Raw genomic sequence first — 13468 nt, 5'->3', positions numbered from 1 at the left:
CTCAGTCATACAGTACACACACATACTTGCTTTATAGATACCAATTAGCCCCCCACAGCCCCACTGTAAGCGTCCCGTACCACCACTACATCTATCAGTGCTGGTCGTGGGGGTCTCGTTAGGGGAAGGCGGATGAGAAGGATGAGAGGAGAAGTGAAGAGGGGAGAGGAGAGGAGGTTGGCGGGCAAACTGCCGGGTCCTTGGCATTAATGAGGTAACACATGTGGCGAGGCATTAGAAAGCCCTTCACGTGGGCGCACACACTTCACTGGTACAAACCTTCACTTCATTGGCTCTCTCTCTCTCACTCACTCACTCACACTTCACTAGGTTTAATGACGCCTCTTTGAAGCCGTGTCCTTTCTGTGGGCTTCTCACTCCTCTCACACACTCACTGGTCCTCAGAGCCTGACTTGGCTGAGTGTGTATCTGTATGTGTATCAGGCTGTGTGTGTCGCCTGAAAGTGAGCCAGTGTTCACAGTATCGTCTGGCTGTCTGTTTTAATTCTGTAGGTTGTGTGGGTGCGCACGTACACACATGTGTCTGCGTCACGATGTTACAGAGTACCTTGAACAATCTGTCTCTGTCCATTCCTTCAGCCTACCCCAGCCTCTTCTATGTCATCCCTCTCTCCACCTCTCCTCTATCGCCCTGGCCCTGTCTCCCTTTTTCTATAGCCAATTGGTGGTGGCTGAGCTTGTATTTAGTCAGGATCTGCCTCTGTTTTGTATCTCTGAAAGCGTAGAGATATTCGGACTATCTCTATCATCTTTTTAGGGCCAAATAGCAATTTAGTTTATTCTGTGTTTTTGTTTAATTTTCCCAATTTTTCAAATAGGTTTTAATTTCTGTAACAATCTGACTGATTGATTTCCGTGTGTGTTTGGATAATAGGGTTGCTTAGTGTTTTTAACAGCTGACATAGGGTTCAGCTCTTGGGTTTCCTGTGCTTTGAATTGGAGGGATGTTTTGGGGCTTAATTTGAATTGGTGCCAAAATGTAAGTGTCTGTTTCTTTATATGAACAATTAGAGGGAATCTTCCGAGTTCCGCTCTACACTAATTATTTGGTCGTTTCTTTTGGATATTTAGGTTAATTCTGCAGAATTCTGTATGCAGATTTTCTATTGGGTTTTGGTAAAATGGTAAAATGACACTAGTGATTATTTTGCACCAGATTTGGATTGGAATATTTATTTTGGAGAATTGTCTTTTTATGGAGTAAAAAGCATTGCAGGCTTTTTCTTTTAGTGCATTCACTACCAGACCAAATCCAACAGAGGCACAGATTTTTCGTCCCAGGTAGTTGTACCTGGCCTTTTTCTGGAAAATCACAACGTTGGTTTTATGAAAATGAAGGTTGATTGCCCAGTTGGTGCTGTATTCCCATAGAATGTCTAGTTACTCCTGTAGACCTTGCTCTGTTGGTGACAGCAGGACAATGTAATCTGCATAGAGCAGGAATCTGACCTCTTCGTCTTTGAGGGTGAGTGTCACGGATTCTGCCGAGACTGCTCCTCCTCCTGGTTCGGGCAGGCTTCGGCGTTCGTCGTCCCCGGAGTACTAGATGCCACCGTTGAATGTTTCTATGTGTGATTGCTTTTGTCTGTCTGTCACACCTGTGTCCGTTTGTGTCTGATTACGTGTTCTATAAGTTGCCTGTGTTGTATTGGTTAGGTTGTGTGTTGTTTTTCGCCTGTCCGTAGTGCTGCGTGTTTTGTATTTCTGTTTCGTTGTTTATTGCGTTACGCATAGTTTGCGTATAGCTCGCCTCTGTTTTCTTGAGGCCGTTTACTGTATCTTTGCCTTGCATTTTTCACCAGTAAACTTTGTTGGACTAGCTTCGGTGTCCTGCGCCTGACTCCCACACCACATACACCTCAGCCTTGACAGTGAGTCCATGGGCTGCAGGTCGGTACAACAACACTGCGAGTTTGTCACTGTAGACGTTAGAGGTCTTCACAGGTTCAACAAGTTGGACTCGTTCCGAAATGGACCTGAGTCTTTCCCACTCGGACCCGATATGCATAAATTAATTTTCTAAATATAGAGACCCGTTCCAAACGGACCCGAGGACAACTACACCCATTTTGTATAGACCTAGTCAGATCCAGACCCGGTCCGATCTAACAAAGGGAAGCAGCAGAAAATTCATTTTTAAGCTACTTTATTAACGGGAAATTATAAAGAGGGAGAGAGGTGCCGCTCTAGCAGGTGGGGTAGGGGCTGTACTGTGAGTGAGTAACATGGGGAGCAGGGAGGAGGGAGGGAGAGATCAGAGACCGCAACCAACCAAGCCGACTCGCGCTATAGTAGACTAATAGCTGTCATAGCTAGGTTATTTATCATCAAATATGATTACGTACTTAGTACCTGTCTTGGTTTGCATCAAACCGGGAGACGCTAGTTAAGCTAGCAAACGTTAGCTAGCTAGGCTAACTGAGGCTGCAGTGCATGCACTGTCTCATTCTACAGTTACAAATAACAACAACTCCATTCAGAACATTAAGTAGCAGCCTGCCTACCTGTTGGCTCTTGGTCGTTGTAGCCTATCCTTCTCCTTTAACTCCTAACTTTTGCCACACACATAGCGAGGTTCTATGACTGTAGCCTATTGATGACTTACGATTGGCCAACAACAAGCTACATGCGCCATGCTCCAGTCTCGTGAAAAGCAAGAGCGGTTGCATAAATTATAAAATGTCTCTCTCGCTCTCTCTCTCTCTTGCGTTCGGATCTGTACGGGCCCTTCCGGACCAGACAGTTAAAATTACACATACCCGAGACCCCTGACAATCATATCAGATCCGACCCAGACCCGTGACATTATTTAGAATTCTGGGTCTTGGGTATTTGGGTACAGGTGGATCCGTGAAGACCTCTAGTAGACATTGAACAGGGTTGGACTTAAACAACACCCTTGTCTCACTCCCCTCTCTTGTGCAAAAAACTATTATTTTATTGTATTGTTTAATACTACATTAGTTATTCGCGTAAATAGATTTAATGACGTCGTATACTTTACCCCCAACACCACTTTGGAGGGTTTGTTAATATAATCCATCATGGCAAATGGAATCAAAAGCATTCTTAAAATCAACAAAACATGCAAATACTTTCCCTCTGTTTTTCTGATGAACATGCTGGTTTATTAGCATGTGTAATGTGTGTATGTGGTCTGTTGTTCTGTATTTGGGTAGAAAGACAATTAGTTTTTTGCTGAGAGCGTTATGTTTTGTAAGTAAGGTCTGTGTTCGGTCATTTAGAATACAGCAGAACAGTTTTCCCATGTTAATAGCAAACACATTCCCCTATAATTATTAGGGTCTAATTTATCACCTTTTTTGTATTTTGTGGTTATGAGCCCCTGGTTCCAAGTATCAGGGAAGCAGCCACTCTCAAAAACCAGGTTGAATAGTAAAACAAAAAAAAGGCATCCTGTAGCTCAGGAGTACTGTGTTTAAGCATTTAATTCCTGTCAGTGCCACAAGCCTTTCCAGATTTAAGGCTTTGTATTTTCTTTGAAAGTTCAGCGTGTGTAATTTGGTAGTCCGTTGGGTTCTGGTTGTTTTTAATTGTGTGTTCTAGGGAGCTGAGTTTTTCTTGGATATTTATTTGGGTTAAAGTAAGTTCTTCTGATGGAATAGAGACTTTCAAAATGATCTTTCCAAATGTTGCCATTTTGAATGGCTAGATCATTCTTCAATCTCTTTCAGAGTGTTTTCAAAATGCTTCCATTTCTTACATCTTAGGTTTTGCTTGTGTTCTTTCAATATTTCACAATATTCTTGCCGAAAGTCTGTATCTTGTGGTTGGTAATGTTTTCTATTGGATAAATATATATAAACAAAACCTTGTTTACATTCGGCATGAATCCATTTCTCTGTTTGAGGTTTCCAATTAGAATTATAAATTTGCTTTTGTTGATGCTTTATAATAGATCACCTTTTTTTTTTACTACAAAATTTAAACCGGTAGGTTAGGGCTAAATGTACTCGAAAGGAAATCATTGATACAGGTTGTAATTTCTGGGGAGTGCAACGCTGTGTTGAAGTGTGTTGCGCTGCCAGGTGCCCATCTGTACTTTTTATTTCGATTAATCCGTTTGTGTGGTCTTTGGGTGGGGAAGTGTTTTCAAAAATACATGAATTTGGCAGTGGTCAGACAATGGTGTCTTGTCTGACAGTGAAAGCACTAATGGTGGAGGGGTCCAAGTGTGAGATTACATACACTACCAGTCAAAAGTTTGGACACACCTACTCATTCAAGGGTTTTTCTATATGTATATTTTTTTTACCGAGGTATCATTGAGGACCAGTGAGTATCATAGGTACACGTCAACTATGACAGACAAATTGAGAAAAAAAAATCCAGAAAATCACATTGTAGGATTTTTTTATGAATTTATTTGCAAATTATGGTGGAAAATAAGTATTTGGTCACCTACAAACAAGCAAGATTTCTGGCTCTCACAGACCTGTAACTTCTTCTTTAAGAGGCTCCTCTGTCCTCCACTCGTTACCTGTATTAATGGCACCTGTTTGAACTTGTTATCAGTATAAAAGACACCTGTCCACAACCTCAAACAGTCACACTCCAAACTCCACTATGGCCAAGACCAAAGAGCTGTCAAAGGACACCAGAAACAAAATTGTAGACCTGCACCAGGCTGGGAAGACTGAATCTGCAATAGGTAAGCAGCTTGGTTTGAAGAAATCAACTGTGGGAGCAATTATTAGGAAATGGAAGACATACAAGACCACTGATAATCTCCCTCGATCTGGGGCTCCACGCAAGATCTCACCCCGTGGGGTCAAAATGATCACAAGAACGGTGAGCAAAAATCCCAGAACCACACGGGGAGCTGGGACCAAAGTAACAAAGCCTAGCATCAGTAAAACACTACGCCGCCAGGGACTCAAATCCTGCAGTGCCAGACGTGTCCCCCTGCTTAAGCCAGTACATGTCCAGGCCCGTCTGAAGTTTGCTAGAGTGCATTTGGATGATCCAGAAGAGGATTGGGAGAATGTCATATGGTCAGATGAAACCAAAATATAACTTTTGGGTAAAAACTCAACTCGTCGTGTTTGGAGGACAAAGAATGCTGAGTTGCATCCAAAGAACACCATACCTACTGTGAAGCATGGGGGTGGAAACATCATGCTTTGGGGCTGTTTTTCTGCAAAGGGACCAGGACGACTGATCCGTGTAAAGGAAAGAATGAATGGGGCCATGTATCGTGAGATTTTGAGTGAAAACCTCCTTCCATCAGCAAGGGCATTGAAGATGAAACGTGGCTGGGTCTTTCAGCATGACAATGATCCCAAACACACCGCCCGGGCAACGAAGGAGTGGCTTCGTAAGAAGCATTTCAAGGTCCTGGAGTGGCCTAGCCAGTCTCCAGATCTCAACCCCATAGAAAATCTTTGGAGGGAGTTGAAAGTCCGTGTTGCCCAGCAACAGCCCCAAAACATCACTGCTCTAGAGGAGATCTGCATGGAGGAATGGGCCAAAATACCAGCAACAGTGTGTGAAAACCTTGTGAAGACTTACAGAAAACGTTTGACCTGTGTCATTGCCAACAAAGGGTATATATGTCTCCCGAGTGGCGCAGTGGTCTAAGGCACTGCATCGCAGTGCTAGCTGTGCCACTAGAGATCCTGGTTCAAATCCAGGCTCTGTCGTAGCCGGCCGCGAGCGGGAGACCCATGGGGCGGCGCACAATTGGTCCAGGGTATGGGAGGGAATGGCCGGCAGGGATGTAGCTCAGTTGGTAGAGCATGGCGTTTGCAGCGCCAGGGTTGTGGGTTCGTGTCCCACAGGGGGCCAGTATGAATTTTTTTTAACAAAAAAAAATAATAATGTATGCACTCACTAACTGTAAGTCGCTCTGGATAAGAGCGTCTGCTAAATGACTAAAATGTAAATGTAAAATGTATATAACAAAGTATTGAGAAACTTTTGTTATTGACCAAATACTTATTTTCCACCATGATTTGCAAATAAATTCATTAAAAATCCTACAATGTGATTTTCTGGAAAAAAAAATCTCATTTTGTCTGTCATAGTTGACGTGTACCTATGATGAAAATTACAGGCCTCTCTCATCTTTTTAAGTGGGAGAACTTGCACAATTGGTGGCTGACTAAATACTTTTTTTCCCCACTGTATATATGTGTCTATATATAATTATTAGTAATGATTGTGCTTTTGTTGAGTTTGAACCAAATGTGGGTGTTACCCTTTTTGATCTGGTTTAGTGAAAGGTCCCGTTTATACCATATGATCAATCCTCCCGAGTTACTGCTCTGTTTTATGTTTTTATGTTTGAATGATGGAAGTAACATTTCCCTATAGCCTGGAGGACATTGAGTATCTATGACACTATGTTTCTAGAATCATTATTATGTCAAGACTTTGGTATTGTTAAGAATATCTGGGTTTGTGGTTTTAAGACCTAAGCTAGAAGAGTACAAGCCCTGGATATTCCAGGAACGAATTGCTAATGATCTCATATCATAAATGTGTGTATATATATATATGTATATAATTTGGGTAGAGTGGAGGTTAACAAGCAAATATAGAAATCGAAGTGTGTGTGTGTGTGTGTGTGTGTGTGTGTGTGTGTGTGTGTGTGTGTGTGTGTGTGTGTGTGTGTGTGTGTGTGTGTGAGAGAGAGAGAGAGAGAGTGTAAGAGTGTGTGGGCATCTGTGAAAAAAATAATGTTTGCGTGTTAGTGAATTAAGAAAAATAAAATGGTTTTTGTGTGTGTGTGGTTGATGCACCCAATCAATACTTAGGCTAAGCACACCAACCACACACAACACAAGAGTGAATGGGCTGTGTGTAAACTACAGTATGAGAATTTGTCAATACTTGGATTGAAAAACGATATAAATGATATAAATAGACAAATCCCTCTCTTTCGCTCTCTCCTTCTCTCCAGTCTCCCTGTCTCTCCTGCAGTGTGGCTGTAGTACCAGAGGAGGATCAGGTTCTGGAGGAGGGCATGGTGCAGAACGGTTGCCATGACGACCACACGACCAATCGCAGCAAGGTTTGCCTCACCTTACCTCACTCTAGTGAACGTTTGACCTTTGAACCTGGCTGTGACCTTTACTAATCCCAACCTGACTTCACTTAAATCTAACCCCAGTTTATCAAAATAGGCTAGTGTTATCACATTGTATTTCTTAAGTCATATTTATATCGCTATACTATACATGATGGAATGACATGACAAGAACAAGCCTGACATCACTTTATAGAACCTAGCCAAACGGAAATGTTTTGAATAATTTGGCTTCACTAACTATGTCATTAATCACTCTTATCCAAGACCTCAGGTCTAACACTTCTCACTCTCCTCTCTTCGTTTCAATACGCACGCACACACACACACACACACACAATCAATCAACATCACACAGCTTCTCACCAGCTTCTCTCCTCTCAACTCCACCAGGACACCTCATCTCTCAAATGTCCCTCCCAGGCCCCTGTAGGCCCCGTTGGCCGCAGCCCCAAGGCCCTGAACGGTCTGCTGAGCCCCAGGCTGGAGGATCCCCTGACCAACAGCCAGACGTCCCTGAGTGAGATGCTACAGGAGAAGGAGAAGAAGTGGGGTGGAGGGGCCATGGGGATGGGCATGGACCACTCTGCCCTCATCCCCCTGCGCTCGAAGAACTTCAGAGAGAGGAGCGACGCTCACTTTGTGGATGTTATCAAGGAGGACAGGTGGATGGATGGATGGATGGATGGATGGATGTTAGCCTGGTCCCAGATCACACAAACTGATCTGAAACCGGGCTTGATGGATCTGGTGGAGCTTTTTGGGGAGTTGGCAGGATAGCACAAATAGATCTGAAACCAGGCTAAGGAAATCCAAGGATAAGATTCTGAACGCTGAAGGTAGAACTGTTATGTAAGAAGTAGACCCACACGTATCTTTCATGTGGAATCGATGTCTGTTTTGGTACAGTGTGTCTATTTACAATGTAAACTATAGAACTAAGGTTCCAAAAATTCCGTAGCTTTCCCTAAAATTCCCAATTTTCCAGAAATCGTGGTTGGAGGATCTGGATTTCCTGCTTATTCCCCCCTGATTCTGGGAATTCTCCAGCTGGGATAAAAATATATATATATATATTTTTTTAAAATGGAATTTAGAGAAAGTTACCAGAGTTTTGCAATCCTATATAGAACAAACACTGCGGTATGATCTGCTCCATGCTATTTTGTTTGTAGTGATCCTTACGCTTCTGCCCACTGAATAAGCCCCTGGGTCGTGTTCATTAAGCACCAAACGGACAAAAACAGACATGATACAGGTGACGGACTATCTGGACTTGTCCAATAAGAAAAGCTCATTTTCATTTTCCATTGCAAATCGTTTGGTGCCTAATGAACACGGACGGCCCTGGTGGTATGATAGGTTGGTGTAACTCTCTCCCCCGAGTCTGTCTTCTCTACACTGACTGACTGACGTCTGTTGATCTGTCCATCTCCCAGTCTGATGAAGGACTACTTCTTCAAGCCTCCCATCAACAAGCTGAGCCACACCTTCCTGGACAGAACCCTGGAGTCTGCCTACAGGACCAGCTACCAGGAAGAGGTGTGTATCCCTCTTTTCTGTCTCTCTCGCTATCTGCCTCTCCCTGTCAACAATTCCCCCCCTTCTTTGGTCTGTCTGTCCCCTATCTATTACTCTGTCTGTCTGTCTCTATTCCTCTTATTTTGTCTTTCTAATGTCTCACTACTTCTCTCTGTCTACTAGACTAGACCTGGTTTGTCTTTTCTTGTCTGTCCCTCTGACTCCCTATCCGTTTCACCCTGCTTTTCTTCATGTCTGTCTAGCTCTCTGTGTGTGTGTTCTCTGAGTAACCTGTAAGCACTGCACTATGTATGGCCTGTCAGGACTGCGGCAAAGGCAGGGAAATCACTGCAGGACCTCAATAGGAATGTCCTCTTGGTTTGTGAAGCCCTCTGCTGATAAAGTGGGGGAACTGCATGTTCAACTTCACGTCTGGATAATGTTTAGTTTATATTTACATTTTAGTCATTTAGCAGACGCTCTTATCCAGAGCGACTTACAGTTAGTGAGTGCATACATTTTTTATACTGGCCCCCCGTGGGAATCGAACCCACAACCCTGGCGATGCAAGTGCCATGCTCTACCAACTGAGCTACAGGAGGCCAATTCAGTTTCATACTTACGACTTAATCACAATAGTTTTTTTAAGACTTCCATTCCTCATGCTTCTCTATTCTCTCCCGCAACCTTTGTTATTTTTCTTATCATCTGTTCCTTTCCTTTGCTCTCTCTCTTTTACCCTTTCCAATCATTCCCTCTCTTTATTTCTTTACTCTTTGCAACCAGACCCAGGTACCATTCATTGCCATTGTGCCTTTAGCAAGGCACTTAACTCCTACAATTGCTCTGGCAGTGCTCTGCGGCTAACGCTGTGCTGCTCCCAGCCTTGTGTGTCTTTGTGTGTGTATGAGGTTGGCTATTGTGACAGCAAATCAATCAATTTCCATTGAAAAATGACAAAGTATTTATTCTCTTCTATTCCCTCCCGTCCCCAGGTGGAGACCCAGGCGGCGGTGCAGACCTTTGCCAGTCCTACCTTCAGCTCTTTCCTGGACATGGTCCTGTGCTGCTCTGTGTTCCTGGCCCTCTCCCTGGCCTGCCTCCTCCGGCCCCTGCTCTCCCTCCCTAAGGCCCCCCTGCCTGCCCCGGCCCTCGCCCTGGCTGCCGTGGCCGCCCTGCTGGAGGCCCTGGCGATGGTGCTGTCTATACGGTAAGACTGGTGGGGGAGAGAAGGAGAGGTGGAGAGGGGGATGGGGAGGAGGAGGAGGAGGAGGAGGAGGAGGGAAAAGGGGGAAGAAGTTGGGAGGGATGGAAGGAGGAGGGAGAAGAGAGGAAAGGGGATGAGGAGAGGGATATGAGGGGTGGGGAGGAACTGGGGAGGAGAGGAAGAGGGGGAGGATGGTGAAAGGGAGAGAACTAAGTGGGGTGAGGTTTGAAGATGGGGGGGAAAAGGGGAGGCTATTAGTCTGTTTTTCAATGGGGTTGGATTACTGTACACATACTGTCTATCAGCCCTCTCTGAGCTAACCTCCTCTCCTCCTCTCCCAGGATGGCCTTCTACCTGGACAGCGTGATGAGCTGCACTAGGACCCTGCTGAGGGCCATCTCTGGCTGGGTCCCCCGTCACCTGATAGGGGCCGTGCTGGTGTCCCTGCCCACTGTGTCCGTCTTCTCACACGTCACCTGTGACATGCACCTCTCCATACAGGTGAGCGTGTCTATTCTGTTAATTTGCCCCGGTCATTTCCTCCAGAGTTTGACAATGCTAACGATTGTTCCTTCCTGTGTCTCTATCTGTGTCTCCCAGTTCACCATGCTCACCTGCTGTGCAGTGATCATTGCCATCATCCAGTACTGTAACTTCTGCCAGCTGAGCTGCTGGATGCGCTCGGCCATGGCTACCGTGGTGGGAATGGTGCTGCTCGTCCTGCTCTTCAGCCCACCCTGCAGGTCAGACACATTATAATGAATTATATCTTTTTTAACACATTTATGGCCCTTTTTGTTGGTCGGAAAGGACCTTAAAGGGGCATCTGCAGTTCAAACAATAACAACACGGACACCCTGTCACTGTTTTGGGAAACAACTGAGGAACGGGGCTGGAGAAATGTAACCACCCTCAAATTTGTATATTGCCCATTTAATCCACTACCAATGCACTCACTGAGGTTCGATAGGATATTGTATACAATATTACCACAATGTCATCCTTTGTGCTGACACTGTGTAATTTAATTTGTTGTGAACTCAATTAATCTCATCCGACCGTGTCCCATGTTTTTGTCTCCTCTGTCTTCCAGTTCTGCCAACAGTATGTTATTTTGGTGAGTAGAATGAAGTTACCAATACAACTATTGATGCATTCACAATGTATCATTGGATGGCCATGCTGTATTCTCAGATTTTAAATATATCTATTTTCCTTAACTTCTTCCCTCTCTTTTTCGCCATCCCTCCTTCCATCTCTCCATCCCTCCTTTCTTCTCTCCTTCCTTGTTTCTCCCTCCCTTTCTCTCTCCTCCAGGTCTGGTGACGCCACCAACAACAGTAACCACAGCAGTGTTGTGCATGGTCAGCCTGAGCCCGCCGCTGACCCCGTGCCCCGCCCCCAGGACCTGCTGGGCCCCGAGGTGGGAGTGGCCTTCTTCCTGCTTCTGCTGCTCGTCTGGTTCCTCAATCGCGAGTTCGAGGTCAGCTACCGCCTCCATTACCACGGCAACGTGGAGGCCGACCAGCACCGCATCAAGATCCAGAACATGAGGGACCAAGCCGATTGGTTGCTTAGGAACATCATCCCCATCCACGTGGCAGAGCAGCTCAAAGTGACCCAGAGTTACTCCAAAAACCATGGTAACGTTGGCGTGATTTTTGCCAGTATCGTGAACTTTAGCGAGTTCTACGAGGAGAGTTACGAGGGCGGCAAGGAGTGCTACCGCGTGCTCAACGAGCTCATCGGTGACTTTGATGAGCTGCTTCGCGAGCCGCCCTTCAACAACATCGAGAAGATCAAGACCATCGGCGCCACGTACATGGCGGCGGCCGGGCTGAACGCGCAGCAGTGCGCCGAGGCGCCGCACCCGCACGGCCACCTGCGGGCGCTGTTTGACTTCGCACTGGAGATGATGCGCGTGGTGGACGACTTCAACAAGAACATGCTGGGCTTCAAGTTCAAGTTGCGCATTGGGTTCAACCATGGTCCTTTGACCGCGGGGGTGATCGGAACCACTAAGCTGCTCTACGACATCTGGGGCGACACGGTGAACATCGCCAGTCGCATGGACACCACGGGCGTGGAGTGCCGCGTGCAGGTGAGCGAGGAGAGCTACTGCGCGCTCAGTGCCATGGACTACAACTTCGACTACCGCGGCACAGTCAATGTCAAGGGCAAAGGTCAAATGAAGACCTTTCTGTTCCCCAAGAGTGCGGACAGCGGTGCCCCTGTGCCTCAGTACCTGCTCTCCGTATCGCCAGAGATCCGGGTGCAGGTGGACGGGAGTATCGGGCGCTCGCCAACGGATGAGCTCTCTAATATGGTGCCTAGCTCCATGGCTGGTGTACCCAGTACCACCAGTCCCTCGCACAGCCCTAGGGTGTCCACGGGTCTGCTGCGGCCTGAGAGGGGGATGGTGGAGGCTGGAGATAGGCCAGACAGCCGGGAACAATACTACTGTAGCCCTACTACTACAGAGACCATCACAGCCAGACGCTCCTCCTCCTCCTCGTCCTACGTTGGTCTAGCCTCCCTGCCTATCACTAGTCAAGCTGGAGCTACTTTGAAAGTCCAACAACCCACTCTGCCCATCATTAGTTTAGGTGGATCTCCTTCCACAAAAGTCCAACAACCAAATCTGCCCATCACTAGTCTAGCAGGTGCTCCTCAAACATCGACAAATGTCCAACAACCAATTCTTCCCATCACTAATAAAGGTGAAGCTCCTTCAACCAACGTCCAAGAATCAAATCTGCCCGTCACTAGTCTAACTGGAGCTCTTTTGACAGTCCAACAACCAAATCTGCCCATCACTAATAAAGGTGAAGCTCCTTCAACCAAAGTCCAACAACCAAATCTGCCCGTCACTAGTCTAGCTGGAGCTCCTCCAACAAACGTCCTCCAACAACCAAAACCTGTGGCGCCTGCCTCCCTCCAGCCTCTCTCCCCTCAGAATGCCACAGCAACTGAGTCACGGAAGGAGGTGGAAAAAGAGAAAGTGGAGAAGGACGATGATGACATTATTGGCGAGCTAACGAAACTCTAAGACTGTTATGTCTACGATAGCTTTTTGCATTAGCCTTCAGCCCTTTAAGTACGGTCTTTCTTGCGTTCCTGCCAGTTTAAGCTTATTATGGAACAAGCATATGTGACGAGAAGGCATACAGGAGGAAGCACCAAAATGGCAGACTGCAAGAAACCAGTTTCTGGCTCCTCTGTTGTCAATTCTTCTCCAGGGTCGTGTTCATTAGGGCACACCTTTTGTAAAACTTCTTGCAACTGTAAGTGAAAATGAGCATTTCTTTTTTAACAAGTTCAGATACTACGTCTGTTTTCTTCCGATTCATGCCCACTGAACACAACCGATGTCTCTGGTGGGCACTGTATGGATCACAGTAAGAGTGAATAAGAAGATGTGGAAAGTACGACGGGCGCTATTACTGAACTTATGTTGCTATAGAAACCCATAGCCTCCCATGATCTACTTGATTCTCACTAACATCTTTAGTCTTTATTTTTGGTGTGGTTTTTTTCTTCATTTTTTTCCCCCTGCCTTTGTTTTTGTAATGTTTTTTGATTAAGTGCCTTTAGCACAAAATAATGTGTAGACCAAGCTGATCTGGACAATGAAAGAGGAAGAAACAATAAAGGGAAAAGAAAACTGG

General features: G+C 45.7%; 1 protein-coding gene across 1 annotated transcript in view; it reads left to right on the top strand.

Moving 5' to 3' along the window:
* The window catches only part of LOC311144586 (adenylate cyclase type 9-like), a gene marked incomplete at its 5' end in the record, with an annotated part of 79859 nt that extends 66810 nt beyond the window's left edge, over positions 1 to 13049 (top strand). Inside the window, 8 exons of the mRNA XM_084180618.1 lie at positions 6947 to 7057; positions 7466 to 7737; positions 8512 to 8614; positions 9589 to 9803; positions 10142 to 10301; positions 10401 to 10543; positions 10894 to 10917; positions 11118 to 13049. Of these exons, the coding sequence (XP_084036744.1) occupies positions 6947 to 7057; positions 7466 to 7737; positions 8512 to 8614; positions 9589 to 9803; positions 10142 to 10301; positions 10401 to 10543; positions 10894 to 10917; positions 11118 to 12849 (2760 nt within the window). The 3' untranslated portion in view covers positions 12850 to 13049. The remainder of the gene's footprint in view (positions 1 to 6946; positions 7058 to 7465; positions 7738 to 8511; positions 8615 to 9588; positions 9804 to 10141; positions 10302 to 10400; positions 10544 to 10893; positions 10918 to 11117) is intronic.
* Between the last annotated feature and the right edge of the window lie 419 nt (positions 13050 to 13468).

Source organism: Coregonus lavaretus, assembly GCF_964263955.1.
Source record: "Coregonus lavaretus genome assembly, chromosome: 2".
Lineage (NCBI taxonomy): Eukaryota > Metazoa > Chordata > Actinopteri > Salmoniformes > Salmonidae > Coregonus > Coregonus lavaretus.
Note: the sequence above shows the minus strand (reverse complement) of the source record. Positions and strands in the feature narration are given on the sequence as shown.